The sequence below is a fragment of the Pristis pectinata genome, chromosome 9, assembly GCF_009764475.1.
Source record: "Pristis pectinata isolate sPriPec2 chromosome 9, sPriPec2.1.pri, whole genome shotgun sequence".
Taxonomy (NCBI): domain Eukaryota; kingdom Metazoa; phylum Chordata; class Chondrichthyes; order Rhinopristiformes; family Pristidae; genus Pristis; species Pristis pectinata.
In genome coordinates, this window is record NC_067413.1 from 33,309,798 (window position 1) to 33,333,012 (window position 23,215).

Sequence of the window (23,215 nt, forward strand, 5' to 3'; positions counted from 1 at the left end):
AGGAAAGACTTGCAGAGGAGTTGGATATGGGAAGAGCTAGCACATTGACCATATGGTCTCCTTTTGCACTACATCATTCTATGACTCATTAATTATGCCACTAGATTACCAAATTCTTCCTAAGGTTCCCCTGTAACTTTCAATTACAATTCTTCATAGGAAGCGTGTGACTTAATCTTGATGGGATCCAAGGGTTAATGTTCCTCCTTTTGTAATCCTTGCAATGGACAATTTGAACACAGATAGAGACAGATACATCTTTGCTAAGTATAAAGAAAGTTCCTAATTTACATAAGGTTTCAGTAGTGATCCTTTATTCTGATTTTTAAATGTGCATTTAATTCATTCTTAACATTTGCCTCACATCAGAAGGTGGATGACTCTAATCTCACTCGAGTACTAAGTTCATAACTTAAGGTCACAAGCGCAGGACTGAAAAAGTTGTACACTGTTGAAGTATTTGTGGGAAAATATTGGTACCTTAAAGATGCACAAATCTACTGAGGCAGCATTGCTATGGTCATGTGGACATGAAAGATCCCACGATACTGCCTGAAGGTGAACTGGGAATTTCTGTGCAGTCCTGATCCTCGCCTCTCAGTGACGTCACCAAAAGCAGATGGTTGTTTGTGAAGTTAAAAGGAAAAAAAATACTGTAGAAAAAGGGTCAAGCAATTACAGAGATAACGTTTAGGGTTGATGTGTTTCCATTAGAGATAAAGGTGTTCAATAGGTTTTAAGGGGGTGCAAATGGGGTAAGTAAAAAAAAGTCTAGAACAGGTGTAAGAAGTTGCAATGGAAGGCTCCTATTCCCCAGCAGCATGGCTAGTGGACAGACCATCCTGCTGCCCTTGTGTTAGTGGATCCTCAACCCAAGCATCAGTTTGCACCTTGCCCACTCCCTATGTCAGGACAGTTATCCTTGAGTCTTTTCATAATAGTACCACCTGTCCATTCATCCCCTCTTGCTGTCCAGGATCACAAACACTTCCAACCTGTGTACTGTATTCAGTCTTTGGTGCTCCTGCCTCCTCTAAACAAATGCACATTGGACAATGATATCACCAACCACCTATATTGAGTCCCTGAGCAAGGTTTAACAATTTTTAATTTAAAATAGGATGATATTGGGGAGAAAACCTGATGCAAGGTGTGAAATTAGAGATTTTTAAGGGTAGATTGAATAAATATTTTTAGACTGGGATAATATCAGAAGGAATTACTTGCAGTTCATCATTCTCTTAATGAAAGGCTATTGATTGGTTTATTGTAAAGCTCTGTTGAGAGCAACAATGAGGCAAAATGATTATATAAGCCTCCTTTGGGGAAACATACAGCTTTGTAATTCATTTCAAATTAAGCATTTCAGTGATTTAAGCTTTGAGAGCTGAAAAATCCATTTTGAATATTTTTTCCTTTTTTAGTTCCACCGTTGGAAGGGTTTGTGATGAACAGGGTGCAAGGTGATTACTTTGAAACGCTTCTCTACAAGATTTTTGTTTCTATCGATGAACAAACCAATGTTGCAGAGGTAGGGGGGCTAAAACAATAGCAATGCTGTTTAATGTATTTTCTTTCCCATTACAAGTAAGCAGCAACAGAATTTTATAAAGAAGAGAAGAGTTTTGTTACTGAGGGAGTGATGAATTGTGAGAGGTGTCGTCTTTCAGATGAGCTGTTGAACATAAGCGCTGTCTACTCTCTAGGGTGTACGTAAAGAATCCCACAGCACTCTTTGAGTAAGAGCAGGGCAGTGGCTTCCAATGTCCAGTTTTATCCTTCGGTCAACAGATCTTTATTGGAACAGACGTTGTCTATAATTTCATTGGTGTTTGTAGAAATTAGCAATGGAAAAATTAACAAGATTTCTTAAATTGTTGCTAGCAGTTCAAAGGTGCTTCATTACTTGGGAAGCACTTGGAGAAGTCTTGAGGTCATAAAAGATGCACCATAAATTCAATTACTTTCTTGTTTCTTCTTTGAAACACTTAAATAGTTTGACTTTTGTATCCTTGTTTATATGAGAAACTTCCATTGAAGACGTAGAAGAGGATAAGATTAGAAAAGAAAACGGTGAAATCTAGTTTCTAAAATCAGATTATTGAATTTTGTGTTTAAAAAGAAAGCACTGAAATCAAGAATTAATTGTTAATGGTTTGTTATACAATGATTTGGCTGTAGTTGCTATACCATGTGCAGTTTTAGAGGTGCTTTATAGGAGGTAACATCAGGTCTATAAATAGTGATTAGCATAAATTAAATGGATATCAGGTAATGATAGGAAATTAAAATTATTGGTATTGGTTTATTATTGTCATGTGTGCCAAGATATAGTGAAGATCTTTGTTTGCGTGTCATCTAGGCAAATCATGCCATACATAATCGCATCGAGGTAGTAAAAAGAAAATAGAATGTAGAATATTATGTCGCAGTTACCAAGTGCAGTGCAGGTAAACGAGCTATGACAAGGTAGATTGGGAGATCAAGTTACATGGAGGTGTGGCAATATTGTGACTTTCCAAGCAGGCAAGAAATGATATATAGGATATAAAGGATATATAGAATACTGTTTCAATGACTTTGGGTATTTATAGGGTAGGGGCCATTTAGAAATCAGATTGGGAGGGAATGGTGGACATGAGCAATGAAAGATATGGGAAAATAGTCAGAGATGGTCTCATCTATGATAGAAACATTGGGAGCAGAGTGGTCATTAATGTGGGTGAGAGTCACCTTTTGCACAGACTCGGCAGCCTATATTTTACTGATTTTTGTTTTTTATGTTATACCTGTCAATAATGTAATGATTTTTAATGTTTTTCAGTTGGCAAATGTGCTGGAGATAGATCTATCCCTTGTAAAGGTATGTTGCTATGCAAAAATATATACTAAGTTTCTGATCACTAGGCATTTTAAAATGAGTATTTTTAACCTTTTTAGACTTGTTCCATTTTTAAGTTGTCCAGAGTAAGCTAAAGTTTTCAAAATGGTAAGATAATACTGTAGGTGTCGCATGTTTATACACCACTTTGAGTAGTTCTTGTGCACCTCTCCCAATATAATGGGCAGATAAATAGAATTTTTAAAATACCAGTAAAGATTCTTAAATGCCATTTGATAAAAATAGGATTTTACTAATTAATTACATCTTTTGATTTTATCCAACACAAACTATAAATTATCCCATTATTATCTACTTTTTTTTTGTTTCTTTTCTTTTTCTCTCCTTCTGTTCGAGGGTCACGAATGTGGGAACCAAAGACTAGGCAGGGGTAGCTGATAGGGTAAGCAGGTTGGCAGTATGCCTGGTGGAGAAACAAAGGAATGCAGATGCTGGAATCTAGATGAAAACCACTATAATTATGGAGGAACTCAGCAGGCCAGGCAGCATCTGTGGAGAAAAGCAGGCAGTCAGCGTTTTGCGTCAGGACCCTTCTTCAGGAAAGGTCCTGACCCAAATTGTTGACCACCTGCTTTTCTCCACGGATGCTGCCTGGTTTGCTGAGTTCCTCCAGCATCATAGTGTTCTACATCAGTATGCATGGTGGTCCCTGCTTCCATTATTTCTGTGTACTTCTCGCTACCACACTGAATGCTTACTCTCCACTGTGAGTGATTATGGTCCAGAGATTTCCAGGTGTTAGTGGACATGTTGCAAGGAGGCTTTGATCACACCTTTGAATCTTTTCCTCTATCTATTTGGTAATCTCTTCCTATGATAGCTCTGAATAGTGTGTTTTGGAAGTTTGATGTTTGGTGTTCGATCTACATGGCCTTCTCGATGTAGGCAATCAAAGTAACTATTGCCTTGGTACAGGGAGAGATGCTAATGTTAGTTCACTTGTTCTTCAAATGAATTTGGAGGATAGAGGTTCATAAGATCATGAGGGACATAGATAAGGTAAATGGTCATAGTTTATTTCGCAGGGTAGGGGAGTCTAAAACTAGAGGACAAAAGTTTAAGGTGAGAAGGGAAAGATTTGAGAGATCTGAGAGAACTTTTTCCACACAGTAGGTGGTGGGTATATGAAATGAACTGCCAGAGGAACTGGTCGAGGCGGGTACAATTACAACATTTGAAAAATGTTTATTCAGTTACATGGATAGGAAAGGTTTAGAAGGATATGGGCCAAACAGGTAAATGGGACTAGCTGAAGTAGACATGGTTGGCCTGGACGAGTTGGGCCGAAGGATCTGTTACCGTGTTATTTAACTCTTGACTCTAAATTCCTGAGCCAACATGTATTCCCGTAACAACCCCCATAAAATTGTCATGCTGTTTTTACATCACTGGGGGACTGTAGTGCTGTCACTGTCAGGGAGATGTAATAATAACAAGACATGCTTACGTAGGCGATTTCAGGTATTTTAATTGTTTTCCAGTAGCTGTTACTGTAACCAAAGAAATCATGCCATTATTGAAAAGGGAGATATCCCAATATACCCCTTATTTACATGGTAATTCTGCAGAAATTGATTAATTTGAATGTTGACGGAGATGTTATTTTTGTCTACCCAGAATGCAGTGTCAGTATACTGCCGGTTGGGCTTTGCACATAGAAAAGGACAAGTGATAAATGCAGATCAGCTTCACCCAACGTGGAGGAATGTTCCATCAGTCAACAGATTAAAGTAAGGGAAAGATTTCTCGCTGATCTACATGCAGACGACTATAGATTTGTGCATATCCCTTTAACTGGAAAGGTAACGAGTGTGAATTTGGCTTGGAAGTAATCTTAGCTAATTTGTGACAAATGGGTGGGTATACTGAGGCAAGATTGTTCAATGGATACTAATTTCAAAATGTGCCACTGTGGCGACTCACCGTCTAGTCGGGCGAACCGGCTCGGCAGTCGGGTCGCGCGGCGTCGGAGCGACGAGGCCCAAGATGGCGGCGGGCCTCGTCTTTCCGAGCGACGGGGAGAACCCGCGCGCGGGAAAGTCCTGATGACGTAGGACTTACGTCATTGCCGGTTTTTTTGGGCGGGAGTTTTTCTCCCTTAAAGGGCCCGCACAAGGCGGGAAAATAAACCAGTTCTGTTTGGCAATCCTCCGAGTGAGTCTTGTTTTATTCCGCGGTAGCAACCGCTACACCACCTTATTTAAGAAAGGATACATTATTATTGGAGCCAGTCCAGAATTGATTCAGTGGGTTAATTCCTGGGATGAGAATGTTGTCTTTATCACCAATGGATTAAAAGGTGTAAAAAAGGAAGACCTGCATCCTTGAGTTTAGAAGAACAAAGGATGATCTTATCGAAATATATAAGATCTTAAGGGGGCTTGACAAAGTAGATATGAAGATTTTTCCACAAGCAGGAGACTGTCAAACAAGCAGACATGATGATGCTCATTTAAAACTGGAGGTTAGGAATTACTTCTCATAGAGGGTAGTGAATCTCTGGAAGTTTCTATCCCATAGGGTTGTGGAGGCCAGGTTATTGGAAGTATTTAAAGAGGAGGCAAATTTTTGAAAGATTGGGGAATTGAGGTCTAAGTAGAATTGGCAGAGAAGAGTTGTAGCGTGGGGCAGATCAGCCATAGTCATATTGAATGGTAGGGCAGATTTGAGGGGCCAAGTGGCTTACTCCTGTTTTCTTTTGTGTGTTCGTATGTATGTACATACTAAATTTACAGTGACACTCTGTAATGGGCTTCATTTTAAGCGGTAACCTTCATCTGCACCTACGTGCTTATCCCAGGAAAAGTTAATAGTCCTAGTGCAGAATACCAGTTAAATGCAACTCTCTATTTCTATTATATAACCATTTTAATTGTAGATCATTAATGCAATTTTCTCTTATCAACAACTTTGTCTTTCTCCCCCTCCCCAATGTGCATCAAAAATAAAAATACCTTCAATATTATTGTTCTTTTTTTTCTTAGTGGCCTCCATATTGAGATTTCTGAATGTGGTAATACTTGGTCTTCAGTTATAACACCTATTCTGCCAATTGTCACATCAGGCCACTTTGGGGTTTCATCCTTGGCACGTTTACCCAGTCGAAAACAGTGTCTTGTAGCTTGCTGAGTGATCTCGAACAGATGCATAACTTGCTTTGATATTATTGTATATCATTGCAAACTGCTGAAAAATTAGTAGGGGCTTCTCACTCGTATGTTTACTGGATGCATTGATATGAAATATTCTAAGGAGATTTACTCCCAATCATGGGGACCTCATCTGTGATCTGGATTATTTATCTTGTAAAGTATGCATAATTTATTTTAATCCTGAGCCACAGCATTAAGAGAGAATGAGAAATTAAATTTTTGGTACAGAAAATCTGTGCCCTTTTTGTTTCATTACATCTTTGACATAACAGTATACACTAAACTGTTCTCATTGTCTTCAACCCACTTTGTATTTGTCACACAGGAACACAGATAGTAGGACTAAGCTGTTAGGCCCTCCAAGCCTGCCCCACTACTTAATATTATCATGGCTTATCTATGCTGGCCTTTTCTTCTGTAACGTTTCTTCATACACCTCTATTCATCGATCTAGCAAATATTTTTGTCTACCTCCACTTTAAGTACTTCTAATGATCCAGCTTCCACCGCCCACCAAGGCAGAGCATTCCAGAGATTCACCACGTTCTGAGAGAAGAAATTTCTGCGTACCTCAGTTTTCAATGACCTGCCCCTTATCTCGTAGTTATGACCCCTTGTTTGAGACTCTCCCACTAGCTTCTTAGCGATATTAGTAATGTCTTCCATGGCGAAGACTGATGTTTAAAAAAAATATTCAACATGCCTGCTATTTCTTTGTTTGATGTTAATTAATTCACCAGCCTTGTTCTCTAGATGCCCCACATTTACCTTAACTGCCTCTTCCTGTTTATATAGCCATAGAAACTTTTACTGTTTGTTTTTATATTACATGCAAGTTTTCTCAAATTCATTTTCTCCTTTATGAACTTTTTAGTCTTCTGCTGTTGGATCCTAAAAAATTCCCAGTTCTCTGGCTTCCACTAGCCCTTGCCACTTTGATTGCCCTAGTTTACAATATAACATTATCCTCTACCACCTCTGTTAATTGCAGGTTGTACCTCTTTCTCATGGAATCCCTCTTTGAGCTAAACTCCTGTTGAGCATTATAGACCAGCTATTTGAGTATCTGCCACTGTTTATCTCTTAGAATTTGTCTGTCATAAAATTTACACCCTAATGACAGCCTGTTCAGCTGAGCCTACCTAGTATTTATACTAAATCCAGATTTCTCCTATCTTGGTTTCATTTCATCCTTTCAAGACAACTTTCTTCCTTTTCTCCTGCATGTACATTTCTAGCTTCACTTTAAATGTATGCTATTTTCCTGAACTTTTCCATGCAGTGGTAAGGTTAGCTCTGTTGAAATAATTTTCTTTTGAATTCTGTTTTCTAGATGGATTTATTTTACTTATGGCCCCTAGTTATCGACCCTCTCACTGCCACAGTTGGAAACATCCCACCAACATGCAGGTGCAGCAACAGTTAGGAAGGCAGATGGTGTCTTTTATGGCTGGAGGATATGAGTTCAAGAGTAAAGATGTATTTCTAGAATTATATACAGCCTTAGTGAGACCACACCGGAAGTATTGTGTACAAATTTGATGTCTTTGTCTAAAATTTGGTATATTTACTGTTAGAAGGAGTGCTGTGAAGGTTCATCAAATGCGTTTCTGGGATGGCAGGTCTGTCACATGAAGAGGAATTAAATAGACCAGGCCTCAATAGAGTGTCGAAGAATGAGAGGTGGGTGGCCACTTAGAGGGCTCAGTAGGATAGATGTGGTTGTGGAGTTCGGACTAGGGGTTAAAAGTCAAAGAGGTAGACCATTTTGGACCAAAATGAAGATAAATTTCTTCACACAATGATGGTCAATCTTTGGAATTCTGTACCTCAGAGGGATGTAGAGTATTGGTCATGGATTTAATTCAGTGGTGATGTTGATTGATTTCTGGATAGTGGAGGGAAATGGAGAAAGGACAGGAAAATGGACTGGTAGAATATATTGAGGGACCAGGTTGCCCACTCCTATTATTTCTTATGCACTCATATTTGGAAATTTAAAGACCCTTCGTCAAATTGCACATCAGCCTTTATGGAGAAGAGAGCCCTGGCTTCTCATGTTTCCTGATAGTTGCAAGTCTATGCATAAGCGAGCTGTACTGGCATGTTGCTATGTGCAAGGTTGTTGCAAGTATACAAACGAGATGCAGATAAGCCAGGCTTTCCTTGTTCCTTGGATATTTTTCATTTTTTTTTCTATTGGCCTCTGTTAACCTGTATTCTTTTCAAATTAAAATTACTGCTTTTATTGTTTGGAGTTTATTCAGTTTATTTTGACCATTTTTATTTACACCAAAGTGAATTTGATGAAGAAAAATCAGGAAGGTGTTGTCTGCTTTGTCATCTTCTGAGAAATCAACTTTAATTTGCATCTTTATGAATGTATTTCTGAAACTTCTGATTATTAGCTACTTGCTGTTTAAGTTCCAAGAGAGTACATGGGTACTGTAAAAGCAAACTCACATTATCAGATAGTTCCATAATCTTGTCAGATCAAATCCTGCTTAAGAGCATTTCTATACAAGCATGTTTGTGATACATCAACCGATAACATTTGATCAGTTCTGTTAGTACTGGAGAAAATAAATGTATTAGCTAATGATACAGAGGTGAATGAAATAAACTGGGTTTAATGTATAGCTGTTAGGACCTTGTTCTCAGAGCATTAATATTAAATTAATATATAATTATTTAATATTTTTAGTATTTCCCTGTACAAAGCAGTACAGGTTTTTCATTTTGTATAAACAATGAGTTTTAATTTGGTGCCTGGGGCATGGTCTTTGCTCTTCCCTTTCTCCATGCCTTTTCTCAAGATTTCCTGTAACTGGATGTAAAATGTGTTTGAGAATGTGTTAAATTCTACACTTTTGTTAAAATATTGGTTTTGTCTGTGTTGTCACTGCTGACCTTTATATTCATTTCTAAGGCATTTTTATCAACAGTTTTGATCCGTGTTGGGAAAAAAAGACGCAAACAAAAATGGATTAATTTGAAATTAACCAATTACTTCTGTAAGCTTCTGTTTAACAGCATAATTCTCTTCACCTTTGTGGGGGGGGATGGGGGAATGAAAAAAAATTCTTGAAATGAGTGTGTAGCATATTCCAAATCTGCAATTTTGTGGTTAAGAGCTTCACACAAGCCTGGGCTGATGCCAGTAATACTTGGTTGTTTCATACAGGTGTGCAATGGACCCTCAGAAGATGCTGCTGTCGTGGGATGGGATGGAAAATCGGAGTCCTGTGCATGACACCACATCAACAACAGACACTGATGCAACTAGTCAAGAAGATGTGGGTTAGTGTGGAATTCGTATAAATCATCCTCATATTTGATCATTTTTCCTAAAGATATGTAGTGGTTTATTCTAAAGTTGATTGTACTTTGAAGCCATAGTTATGGCTTGTTAATCTTTAGATTTATTCGAGCCTTCAAGCGCTTTATCTTGCAGTTCTTGAATTTACTTCAATTTTTTCTGATTTTTAGTTCATGCACAGTGAAGTGTCATGTGATGACCTTTGCAAATCATAAGTCATTCAGGTATTTGGCCAATTTGGTTGTGTGTTTATAACTTCAGTGCATTTTAAGTGATCACTATGTTTTTGACTTTTAGCTGACTCTGCCAGTGTGAACAGTTTAAGCTTGCCCAGTGGACATACTAAAAGAATTGCATTCCTGTTTGATTCAACCCTCACAGCGTTTTTAATGATGGGAAACCTTTCACCGGTAAAGTCTCTTGAAATGCTACTTGCGTCACTCTCTATTTTTTTTTTAGCAAATGAAAAAAAGATTGCATTTTCCTCTAACCTATGAAGTATATTTTTGAATCACTGTTGTAATGCTGGAAGCATGGTAACCAGTTTGCATAAAGCATGTTTCTGAAGACAGCAATGTGGTAGTGACCAGATGATCTGTTTTAGCGGTGTTGGTTTGGAGGTGAATATTGGTCAGGAACCTGCTTTCTGTGACATAGTGCACTAGAGTATTTTGCTGATGCAAGTTGACTTGGTTTTGATTGTGGCTCAGTTGGGAGCACTCAGAATCAGATCTATTATCATTAACTTAGATGACGTGAAATTTGTTTTGTGGCAGCAGTACAGCGCAAAGACATAATTACTATAAAATACAAAAAAGTGCAGAGAAAAAGGAATAAACAAGGTAGTATTCATGGACTGTTCAGAAATCTGATGGCAGAGGGGAAGAAGTTGTTTCTGAATTGTTGAGTGTGGGTCTTCAGGCTCCTGTACCACCTCCCTGATGGTAGTAATGAGAAGAAGGCATGTCCTGGATGGTGTGGGTCCTTGGTGATGGATGCTGGCTTCTTGATGCTGCACTCTTGCCTCTTCAAAGGGTCCTGGGGTCAAGTTCCACTCTAAAGCACAAAGATCAAGACTGACACTCCTCCCGTGCAATACTGAGGGAGCGCTATAATGTTGAAGTTACCGTTTTTCATGTTAAAATGAGGCCCTATCTGCTCTGAGGTGAAAGTAAATGAACTTGTGGCAAAAAGAAAAGCAGGAAACTTGGCCCCATCTTTCAGACAACATTGACAGCTCAACCTATGTTCCTATAACCTGATTAGCTCATTATCACATTGCTGTTTGTGAAACCTTTTGTACAAATTGGTTACCTCATTTTCTACATTGGAAGAGTGCTTCACAAATTCTTGGCTGTAATGTAATTTGGGATGTTGTGAAATGGATGTATATAAATGCAAGACTTTAAAGTGGTGTTAATCTAGACACAACTTCAAAGTTCCTGCCACTTGAATCAAAGTAATCATGGGCAATCCCATTATGTGAATTCAATGTGTAATGTAAGATGTGAATTTTGCTGCTGTTGTATTAATTATGCCTACTAGATGGCTTGAGCTAATTATTGGGTTTTTTTTTTTGGGTAAATTTTGGACCAATTTCTGTGTGGAATGATTGCAGACATTTGACATTTTTTGTTCATGGTTTTGTTATTGGTGTTTTGTGTGGGTAATGTTTTGTTGCTTTTTCTGTAGAACCTAAAGAGTCATGCTGTGACTATGTTTGAAGTTGGGAAATTATCAGATGAGTCTCTAGACAGCTTCCTTGTGGAACTTGAAAAGGTATGTTATTAGGGAAAAGTTACAGTAATTATCCTTGTGGTATTCCCCTTGGTCATTGTATGCTCAGTGGACAGAAGTGCACTGGCCTTCTGCTGGCAGTTTGAATGAGATTTGGTGGCAAGGTACACCTTGTAGATTAATGTGCTCCTGGCTTCCTGGAAGTATGTCACTTCATTGAATCTCCTGTTCTTCTGCTGGACTTGGCACCACATGCATGATCAAAGCACAAGTGTCCTGAACTGCACTTTATATCTGGCTTCGTGGTTTCACATCATGGATTGGTGGCATTTCTAGCATGGTCCCATTCATTTGAATGCAATCACTGTATCAGATGGAAAAAGTAAGTGATTTAGTTTTCTAATGTAAGCAGCATGAAGGCTAGTTAGTTTACATTAGGTTTAAATGTGTTTTAAATTTTATTACATTCTATTTTTTTAATTCAATTTATTTCAATTGTTTTAAAATGTCTAATTATCAAAGGCATTTGGAAACTGTTGAACAGTCTAGTAGGGTGACCTTGGAGTGAGGCCTCAGATCTTGCCCCCTGAAGCATCTAGCATGATTAGACACATTGGGCAGCAAAACATGATTACATTTGTGGGTATCGAACAGGGGGCACACATGAGGGAGGCCTGAACCAGGTCAAGCACCATCTGGGTCACTGAAGTGTCTCAAGGGTGTCAGAGTTCATCACAAGTAAGGAGAACCTATTCACACTGATCAATGGGTTAGAGGGCACAAATTTAATTTAAGTGTCAAAAGAATCACAAAGAAGATGAGATGCATTCCTTTGCACAGCCTGTTTGTGGTAGCTGAGAAGATTATGGAAGCAGATTCATTCGCAACTTGCAAAAGATAATTGGGTATGTAATTAAATATTTGCCAGAGGAGGAGGAGGAGTGGAACTGATTGGAGTTTCAAGGAGTCAGGCACTTAGAATTGCCACCTCCCTGTGCTGTAAGATTACCTGATCAGTGATTATGTACGGAAAGGTTATTTTATTATGATTAACTTAATGGTGTAATTATTTCAAAGGCTTCCTAAGCATGCTTGAACAGCCAGGGAAAGTATTCTGGATTTCAAGTGAACAGAATGCAAAATCTCCATATTCGTGCACACTAATGAAGGATAGGAACATGAAATTTAGATGTGTAGACAATGTCAAAGATGGCAAAGAGCTGAGGAGGCCTTCAGATATTCAAGCAACCACAAAGTTGTAGTCACTTGAATGTTTGGCATTTTGATTTATTTTTTTCAAAATGGTTATTTATTTGGGTTGAAGAGGGTAAGGGAGGGAAATCCAGAGTTTGGGTCTTGGCATCTCATGGCACTGCAACCAACAGTGGAACCAAGGGGATGTGTGTTATATGGGAGTAGTGGAGGAGCACAGAGACCTGCTGGATCTGGGGTTGGTTGGAGGACACCCACCACCACCGCCCCCCCCCCCCCCCCCCCCCCCCCAAGACCTGAGGATAATCAATACACAAGGAGTGTCATGATAGTAAAAAGTGAGCCTCAACACATGTAGGTAGATCCAATTTCAACACTGGAATACCATCACCCAACTATCTTAAAAAAAAATAACAGTGACTGATTATGCTATAGTACTGAGTCTACATAGCAGGTAAACATTTGTAGAGCACAAACTGAAAGACAGGAAAGGAACATGTTGCAGGAAATATGGATGCTGGTGGCATTCTTGGTTATGTATTGCTCTTGTCCTAGACGGTAAAGGTCAGGGGTTTGTGGCTTGCTGGAAGAAGCATTATGAGGGAGGCCACTGGATTTTTGTTCAGTCATAGGTGTTGGCTTCACAGTCAGGGCTGCCATTTATTGTCCATGCCCTTGAACTGAGTGGTTTGCTGGGCCATTTCACACAACAATTAATAGTCATCACATTGCTGCGCACCTGTAGTTATGCAGGCGAAATGAGATATTGGAGGCAGATTCACTTCCCTGAAAGGTGATAACTATCTGGTACTTTCACAGCATCATTAATGATTCTAGCTCTTTATTTCAGGTTTGCTTAATAATAAATATGCCTGAATTTGTATCAGCTCTTTGCATTATTAGTCTAGTAACATCTCCACTATTCAACCATGCCCTTGCAGTTTTAACAGAAAATTAAAATTATTTACAAAGCTCAAATGTATCATGGAATATCATGTAACAAGAATTGCACATTTCACATCAAGTTTCTAATTGCACATCTTCACTAAAATCACTTTGTATCAAAAATTTGTTTTTAATGCTGTTTATAAATGATCATTGTAGTGTTTTATATTTAAGGTTCAGAACACTGGTGAGGGGGAGGCGCAGAGATACTTTGATCATGCACTAACTCTGAGAAACACTATATTGTTCCTGCGGCACAATAAAGACCTAGTCACTGATGACGAACAGCCAAGCAATGGTAGGATTTATACTGTGTTGGAATGAATTGTTAAAAGGCCTGAAAAATATAAAAAGGTCACTTTATTTTGGTTAAATATCAATTTAAAACTTAACTAATATAGATGTAATTTTATTTATCACTTCACTTCGAGACAAGAACTTTGAAAGCAGAGAAACTGGGTTAAACATTGATGCAATATAGAGGAGAACCTTAGTTTGATCATACTTGGGGGATTAATTGTTTTTTTTGTGTGGGGAAAAAATAGTGCTAGAGGAAGTGTAAGAAAGAGCATCAAGTATGGACCTAGAACTAATAGAAAGATCGGACATGCTGATCTTTTTTATTATATAGAAGAGTGTGCAGCAACCTAAAAGAGGTAGTAAGGATTATAAGAGCATTAAATGGTGTGACTCCATGTGGGGGAGGCTGGAATTAGTGAACATAAGTAACCCTCACTAATAAATCTTACGGGAAATTGAGGGGAATCTTCTTTTAACCAGAGGGTGGTGAAAATACAGAACTCTCGCAACAGTTGAGCGATGAGGCACAGAAATGATAGAACAATAGGGGGCTATGTGGGAGGGAAGGGTTAGATAGATCTTAGAGCAGGATAAAATGTCGGCACAACATTGTGGGCGGAAGGGCCTGTACTGTGCTGTAGTGTTCTATGTTAAATACATAAGGTGAAGTTAGATATACATGGGGAATAAAGGTGTAAGAGGCAATCGTGTTGATAAGGATAGATAAAGTGAGAGACAGGTGGAATGCTAAAACCAGCAGGTACTGAATGGCTTATTTCTGTACTGTAACTTCTTTCTAAAAGAAAATATCTTGCATTCCTCTAGTGCCTTATCTGAAGGTGCTTTACCCCCTCAGTGAAGTATTTTTGAATTGTACCAGTGGGGAAATAAGGCAGCCAGTTTTATGGACTTCCATAATAAAATTTTGCTTTCTAACGAGTTTGATTTTCTCTTAGGTTTTCCATTGGATCTGTTACGTTGCGAGAGCTTATTGGGATTGGATCCTGCCACCTGCAGCAGAGTCCTGAACAAGAATTACACTCTGTTGGTCTCAATGGCACCACTCAGCAATGAAATCCGACCAATAAGCAGCTGCACACCACAGGTAAGCAGCAGGGTTTTGGAACGGCCTTCTGATCCAGCTTGAGTAATGAACCCCAACTGTGTATTTTTGTTTGCAGCAATCAAAGTGCCATTCCAAAGATGTTAGCCATAAGCAAGTTCCAGGAGGTGCTTTGTGTGACCGCTTCATTGCGCATCATTTTTGGTGGCCTTGTGTACAGACTGCAGGTGTCTGGTTGCAGACAATGCACAAAACACTAGAGGTTTTAATATTTTTCTTTGTCCTGTTGATACTCCGTAAATCATGACTATAATTAATGCTCATAATACAAAATGAACTTCACAGTGGGGATAAATACCCAACAATTCTCCGCATCAGTGCACATATTTAGCTACTCCAGAGGAGCTTCTGCAGTGCATAAAGGATGCAATCAGCCACAATAAAACGTTAATAAGGACGAGTTGAGAAATTAACTGAGGGAGAGTGGAAGATTTGCTTCTGTTCTAATATATGCTTGAAGTATTTGTAATTTATAATTTGTCTGTAAATGTGCAGTGGTATTTGATTTGTACGTTAACTTTGACTATGAAGTGAGATGTCGCTGATGGTTTTTAGCCAGTTGGGGAAAAAATGTCCTTAGAGCTTCAGTTTTAGCCAGTGAAGTTTCTTGAATTGATGTTTAACAGAATGTATGCCATCAGCACAATGTCTGTTCCCCCTCTGTGCCCCTATTTACAAACTTTCTTGTAAAAGTACTCGTTTGCAAATAAAATGTGTTTTGGGTTTTGTATGCAAAATTAGATCAGTCATTGAATGAGTATGAAATTGTTAGATTGAAAGAGCATGAAATCATCCCTAGTATTTATTTTGGCTGTCAGAAAATCCAGGTTTAATTTTCTGCAGTTTAAGAATATCAGCATAACATTCTCAGTGAAAAAGAATCAGTAGCTATTCCTGAATCAAAATATAAATCTGTCCAAGGAGGTACTTTGAGTAACTTCCAGATTCTGATAAATCTTGAGCTGTGAACAAGAGGATGTCTGGAAATTCCAGTGAAGCTGTTTTGAATTATTCACTTATTGTGAACAAACCTTTTGGTTTTGGATATTTTACTACAACTTCCAGAAATTTGGTCTTTTACGTACTTGTTAATGCATCATCTGCACTTGGAATTCACTTTGACTGGATCAACTGTGTTGGATGTTACATAGCTGTGTTTTAATAGGTATGATAATCAATCTTGCTTGGGTTGAAATTAATATCATGGTGGTCCTATTGATGTTGTATTTGCAATGTAATATTGTCCTAAAGATTAAAAACTACAAAATGAAAATGAAATACTGGATGTACTCGGCTCACTTAGCCTCTGAAAGGAAAAGGTCGGATAAAGATTCATAAGCATTTCACGTTTTGTGTGATTTTTAAGAATAAGCATCACCCTTATGATAAATCAGTAACATTTCTTCTCTTAAATATTTTAGCACATAGGACCAGCCATCCCAGAAGTAAGTTCAATTTGGTTTAAACTCTACATCTACCATATTACTGGACAAGGACCTCCATCATTATTGCTTACGAAAGGATCAAGGCTTAGAAAACTCCCTGAAGTTTTTCAGGTATTTTTGAGAAAACACACTTTCATAACTTTAATGTATAAACTTTATTTTCTCTTTGTTTCTGTACAATTTGAGCATCATTTTAGAATTGATTAAAATATAAGCTTCCTACTCCCTCTCATTTCCAGGGCTATGACCGGCTGCTTATAACCTCCTGGGGACATGATCCTGGTGTTGTTCCTACTTCAAATGTGCTCAGTATGCTGAATGATGCTTTAACGCATTCTGCTGTTTTAATACAGGTAAAGCAGTATTCAGTGCTTGCATTCCTTTAAATTGAGCATACTGCATGTTGTTAGTAAACATAATCTAGCCAGAGTTTTTTTTTGTGTTCAATCAACAAGACCACTTAGCAGAATAAAAATTGTGAATTTATAGTGCCTATGTGACTTTATAGAATGGTTACTGGCAGTGCTACAAGTAGATGTGCCTGTGTTAGAAAATACTGAAAAATGAGCAGATTTAGTTTTCTGAACTTTGGAACCTGCAGGAAGTGTGATAATTTGGGTAATGTTGCTACTTATTTCTCACTTGGAGTGCAGCTTTAGAAATAAGTAATTTAGGACTATATAAACATATATTTTAAGCAAATGTTTGAAGCCATTGTTGTAAATCAGTGGGGGAGAAATTTGTCTTTGGTTGCTTGTGTTCCTCCTGATGTTAGTTTCCATGGACTTCAATGAAACTGATTTGAGGGGTAGTGAATACAACTGGTGGTTGATGCACTTATTGTGTGTTTAGCACCAGCAACCAAAGATGCGCTTCACTCCCCCTTCTCCAACAACATCACTAAAACATTCAACTCCCTTACCAAAAAGATAGTAATGCTGCATTAACAATAGTGTAATTTAAATAAATTGATCCAATGCATTGTTGTTTCAAGGGTTATGGTATCCATGGTGAGGGAGAAACTACATATGTTCCATTTCCCTTTGATGAAGTGGAGATGAATGGAGGTGAGCTTTTGCAGCTACTTTTCATTAGCTTTCCTGATTAAAGTGGCATTACAGGAAAATGCAAGCAAATCTCTAATCAAATCTTGGTTGACTTTAAGATGCAATAAAATCTGTTCACTCTTCAATTCTCTCCATTTTCAGAACAATAATGTATAATTCAGCCATCTTCTATGTAATGTATCTTACATTATCTTTCTCACCATTTTTTCTACATGTAAGATGCAAAGAATTTACAGCACAAAAGCAAGCCATGCTGCCTAACTGGTCCAAGGCACCGTTTTAAGAAATGATGGAAGCAGATACGATAGCAACATTTATAAGGCATTTAGACAGGCACACGAACAAGCAGGGAATGGAGGGATATAGATTGTGTGTGTAGATGTGCAGTTTAAATTGGTGTTGTGGTTGGCACACGTTGTGGGCTGAAGGGCCCTTTCCTGTGCTGCACTGTTCTATCTCCTGTTCACAAGAAGCAAGACCGACCCAATCTGGCTAATTACCACCAGTCAGTTAGTTCTCAATCATCAAAGTTATGGAATGGTTCAAGAAGGTGGCACACTACCACCACCTCGAGGGCAATTAAGGATGGACAACAAATGCTGGTCCTTTATAAGTAAACAAAAGATTTGAATGCTCTCGAGATCAAATTTTCTCTGAACTTGCTGACCAGAAAGCATTAACCTGCACTCTTTGTGCTGCTGCTTGCCCTGGCCATATCAAACAGTGTGTGGAGACTAGAACATAATAGAAATAAATGATGGTTCGTACAGGCAGTCCCTGGGTTATGTAAGGATTCCATTCCCGAGAACTGTCAGTAAACCAATTTTCCCACAAGTCAGAAAGGCACAATTTCAATGAGAGTCGATTGACATGGACATTTATTTAAAATGGTACAGAATCAGAATGTCCCACATCCAATAGCTAATTTTGATGGTCTTAAAGTAGCAATGAATGTTACATTGTTTGAAGTATTTTGCAAGTGTCAATAGAAATAATTGCCTTGTCAATTTCCAAAGCAAATATCTTAAGTGGCCACCCGCTGTAAACGGGCAGGTGCATTTTTAAAGACCTGTTTAATTACTGAGGGGAGGTTGCATGTAAATGTTTTTTTTTGAAGACTGCTTATCTTTTGAATTAACTTGCTGCTACCCCTAGTCCATAACTTCTGAAGATGTTTGCACTTCCGTAACTAACTTTCCTGTCTTGAAAAATGCTTTCTTAAAAAAAAATTATGGGAGAATTTGCATAGAGTCAGATTTCCATAAGTTAGGTCTTCCATAACCCAGGGAGCCCCTGCATATGTAATTTTGATGAACTGCTTTCTTTTAACTATTTTCCTTGGGATTACTGCAGAATTTTCCCGGAGCAACATGTGTTCACATCGAGCTTTGAAAGCGTTGAGGGCAAAACTAGATCTGGACCATTTCTGCGGGTTTGTGAACATGCTGAACCCTCGAGCTCGGCGTGGCAGTGGCAGGAGACCCAGTGAAGACCTGGATGAGAAAGGTACACAAAGTTCAGCTTGTCATAGCCAGAACTACTTTGGAAATGCAGTTGCCCAACAATTTCAGGAACAGTGAATACCCTGAGGTATATTGATCCACAAAAAAAAATTTCAAAATTGTCGTAAAGCAGTGCACCATGAGAGACAGATTAATGGTAAGAGTGTAGAATTTTTTGTCACAAATATTGGCTTCTGTCCAGCTCAGGTCAGTCTCCTACCATTGTCTAACTCTGCATATCCTATTTCTTTCAGTTTAAGGGTCGAGCTTTCCTTTAACGAAAGGTTGCACCTCCATAGGGCCTTCGGACATCCCAAAGTTCTTCATAACCAAGTATATTATCTAGAAATGTAATCACAGTTATGATGAAAGAAAGATGACAGCCAGTTTGTAAATGCAGTACAATAACCAGATCAGTTTTTAGTTGAGAGATGAACATTAGCCTGTTCGTAGGAAATGTCATTCTTTAATTGGAGTACTACACTCGAAATAGTGCCATGAGACCTTTTGTCAAACTGAGAGGGAAGATGGTGGGGTGCAGGGAGTGCTGTTTGATTTAAGATCACATTCAAAAGACAGCACGTGCAACAATGCAGCAATATGTCAGCACTACATTGGGAGTGTCAACTGCTTTTTTTTTGCTCAAGTTTCCGAAATGGGACTAGAGCTGGAACCTCCGACCTGAGATTGAGATGCCACCTGATGAACCTTGGCCGATAATATGAAATGCCATCAGGCTCAGCTCCATGCTGCCACAGTTTCCAGAGACTTAAAAGTACTCTGGGTAAAGCATTTACAGGGAGTTCTTGATGTGAATGACTTTAAAGGACAAACAAGGTAACTATGGGGAAGGATAGATACTGAAGGACATATTGATAAAGAGTGATGGATTATGTCTGGAGAAGGCTCCTGTGGAACAAATCTCTGGGCTTATATCTGTACAATAAATCCTGTGTTGGGTATTTGATGCATTTTGGTTTAACATTGGATTTTGTGATCAGACTCCACAACCACCGCCAGGGGGAAAAAAATTAACCAGATTTAGAATTTGGAAAAAATTTCCAAAACTTTTAATGTCATTTTAATGTAAATTGGTTGAGTTTCTAATCATGAGTTTATAATCTTCCAGTTTCTTCAGTGTTTTCAAAGTGCAAATAATGTGATCTTTGGAAAGCTGGGGCCATAGCCAACCAATTGATTCATACATTATTGTTATGACACAAAAGCTGAGAGAACGTATGAGCCACAGACACAATTGTTGTAAACATCTTTCGGTCCTGTCTGAGACAGAACAAGAGCGGCAACAGATTAATTTTTGTTACGTTGAGGGTGTTGATGCACGAATCTGTGCTTCTCCTTAGTCATTTAAAATCTGGTCAAATCTTTTTGTTGTTAGTATGTTAAATGCCTTTATTTGTGTAAGCGTAACTTGGGGCAGCACTCTTGCCTCAGTCAGGGCAAGGATTCAAGTCCTGTTCCAAAAACTGCACTGTCAGAGGCGCTATCATTTGGATGATATGTTGAACTAAGGTGCCATTGGTCTCTCGAAGTAGATGTAAAAGATCCCGTGGCACTATTCAAAGATCAGTGTGTTACCCCTGGTATCTGGGCAATATTTATCTCCTTTACCAAAATTACCAACACAGTCCTAATATCACCTTGCTGTGTGTAGATTGGTTATTGAGTTTTGCTAAATTGCAGTAGTAACTAGAAGCACTTAATTGCTTGGAAGGCACTTTACGATCCTGTGGTTTTAAAAGGCACCGTTTAAGTGCAAATATTTATTCTCCTTGTTAGATGTTTTCTAAAACAAAAATAAATAATTTGACCTGCTGGCACATTTTGGCACCACAAAAATGTTTTCACCCAAGCACCACCCTGTAGTCTCCTTATCTCTGACAATGGAATGCCCATACAGGTGTATTCTAGCTTGTCTTTGCTCCAGTCGTTCAAACTAACAACTAATTGCACCACTGCAATGCCACTTCAGTTCTGCAGCATCTCCATGGGTAGTTACAAAACCAAAGAACTTGTCACAGCTGACAGAAATATTAGCATATGTGTGGTTTATATCTAAGCTTCATAATACTTCAACACCTAGTTAAGCATCCCATCATGGCTTATGATTACATTATTACAGCTATATGCAAATAAAAGATTGAGTGGTTTGTTGGATACTACAGTTGTGATTGGAGGTTAATCATCACAGCCCCTGGACATCACTGCAGGAGTTCTGCAGTAGTCCTAAGAGCAGCCATCTTCAACTGATTCATCAGTGACCTTTCTTCTATTATAAGGTCCAAAGTGAGGATGGTTGTTAATGACTGCACAATGTCTTGATGGCTTACCATCTCAAGAGCAGTTAATGATGTGCAATAACCGCTGGTCTTGCAGCAACATCCAGACTCCAAAATGAATTGAAAAAGAAGTTCAATTATATTAACGACTTCTCAACAAATCAAACAGTCCACATCTTCATGCAGCAAGACCCAGGCAGCATTCAGGCATGGGCTGATAAGTGGCAAATAACACTTGTGCCATAAAAGTTCCAGGTAATGACCATCTACAACAAGAGAGTATCAACGTACCCTTCATGTTCCAAAACATTATCATCCACAAATCCCCGTTCATCAATATCCTGAAGGTCAACTGGACAAAACACTTGTATTCTGTGACTACAGGAGCAGATAGAAGCTGGGTATCTGTGGCGAGTGACTCACCTGATATGATAAAGCCTGTCCACCATCTACAAGGCACTGATCAAGAGGGTCTTTCCACTTGCCTGGATGATTGCAACTCCAACAACACTCAGGAAGCTTAACACCATCAAGGACAAAGCAATGCACTTGACACAAGCCTAAATAGTCATCCTTTTGACCATCATCGCACTGTGGCTGCAGTGTGTACCATTTACAAAATGAATTGCAGTTGCTCACTTAAACTAAAACAGCATCTCCCGACTGTGATATCTATTACTAAGATGGACGAGGTCACCACACGCACCTGTAGGTTCCCTTCCAAGTTGCACATCACATTATGAATGGGAAGTATCCTCCCTTCATTGTCGCTGGGTCTAAATCTGCCGGCATGCCTTCACCCAGAGGGACTGCAACATTTTAGAAGGTAACCCGCCATTACCTTATCAAAAGTGATTTGGAGTGGACACTAAATTCTTGTAATGCATCTTGAAAAATGAATAAATGAGAGGAAAAAGGGGAAACTCCTTTTTAAACACAAAAATGTTTTTCTGATATGCATGTGATTATTTTGCAGAAGAATTTGAATCCCCATCTGGCTCTGTACAAGGCAGCACAGAATCATTTGAGTTGGTGACAGATGAGCCCGTGTCTGATTCTGCAACCAAAAGAACTTCTGAAGGTAAAGATGAATCTTGTAATGTTAATTTTCTGCCAACATTTGAAATCGAACCACTTCCAAGTGCACGACTGTGACCAATTAGAAGGACAAGGACATTAGATCCTGGGGAACACAATTGCCTTCAGTTTCCATCTCGACTTTACATATACAGTGGCATGCAAAAGTTTGGGCATCCCTGGTCAAAACTACTGTTACTGTGAATAGCTAAGCGAGTAAAAGATGACCTAATTTCCAAAAGGCATAAAGTTAAAGATGACACATTTCTTTAATATTTTAAGCAAGATTACTTTTTTATTTCCATCTTTTACAGTTTCAAAATAAAAAAGGAAAAGGGCCCAAAGCAAAAGTTTGGGTACCCTGCATGGTCAGTACTTAGTAACACCCCCTTTGGCAAGTATCACAGTTTGTAAATGCTTTCTGTAGCCAGCTAGGAGTCTTTCAATTCTTGTTTGGGGGATTTTCACCTGTTCTTCCTAGCAAAAGGCTTCTAGTTTTGTGAGATTCTTGGGCCGTCTTGCATTTTTGAGGTCTATCCATAGATTTTTGATGATGTTTAGGTGGGGGGACTGTGAGAACCGTGGCAAAACCTTCAGCTTGTACCTCTTGAGGTAGTCCATTGTGGATTTTGAGGTGTGTTCAGGATCATTATCCTGTTGTAGAAGCCATCGTCTTTTCATCTTCAGCTTTTTTTTTACAGACGGTGTGATGTTTGCTTCCAGAATTTGCTGGTATTTAATTGAATTTATTCTTCTCTACCAGTGAAATGTTTCCCATGGCACTGGCTGCAACACAAGCCCAAAGCATGAATGATTTCACCCCGCCGTGCTTAACAGTTGTTCTTTTCATGAAATTCTGCACCCTTTTTTCTCCAAACTTTCCTGCATCCTCACCACAAAATTCAGTGTCAGAAATTTGCAAAGGAACACCTAAACAAGCTTGATGCATTTTGGAAACGAGTCCTGTAGACTGATGAAGTTGAAATAGAACATTTTGGCCACAATGAGCAAAGGTATGTTTGGAGGAAAAAGGGTGCAGAATTTCATGAAAAGAACACCTCTCCAACTGTTAAGCACGGGGGCGGATCGATCATGCTTTGGGCTTGTGTTGCAGCCAGTGGCACGGGGAACATTTCA

At 38.8% G+C, this 23,215-nt stretch overlaps 1 protein-coding gene across 2 annotated transcripts in view; it reads left to right on the forward strand.

Annotated features, from left to right (window-relative positions):
• Window positions 1-23,215, forward strand: part of fam91a1 (family with sequence similarity 91 member A1) — a 42,912-nt gene that overhangs the window by 12,150 nt on the left and 7,547 nt on the right. For both annotated transcript variants that reach the window (XM_052023967.1, XM_052023968.1), the window contains exons 9-21: window positions 1,425-1,531; window positions 2,825-2,863; window positions 4,520-4,632; window positions 9,239-9,354; window positions 9,671-9,783; window positions 11,066-11,152; window positions 13,442-13,565; window positions 14,524-14,672; window positions 16,112-16,246; window positions 16,375-16,488; window positions 17,130-17,202; window positions 18,556-18,708; window positions 21,978-22,082. In XM_052023967.1, coding sequence (XP_051879927.1) covers window positions 1,425-1,531; window positions 2,825-2,863; window positions 4,520-4,632; window positions 9,239-9,354; window positions 9,671-9,783; window positions 11,066-11,152; window positions 13,442-13,565; window positions 14,524-14,672; window positions 16,112-16,246; window positions 16,375-16,488; window positions 17,130-17,202; window positions 18,556-18,708; window positions 21,978-22,082 — 1,428 coding nt within the window. The remainder of the gene's footprint in view (window positions 1-1,424; window positions 1,532-2,824; window positions 2,864-4,519; window positions 4,633-9,238; window positions 9,355-9,670; window positions 9,784-11,065; window positions 11,153-13,441; window positions 13,566-14,523; window positions 14,673-16,111; window positions 16,247-16,374; window positions 16,489-17,129; window positions 17,203-18,555; window positions 18,709-21,977; window positions 22,083-23,215) is intronic.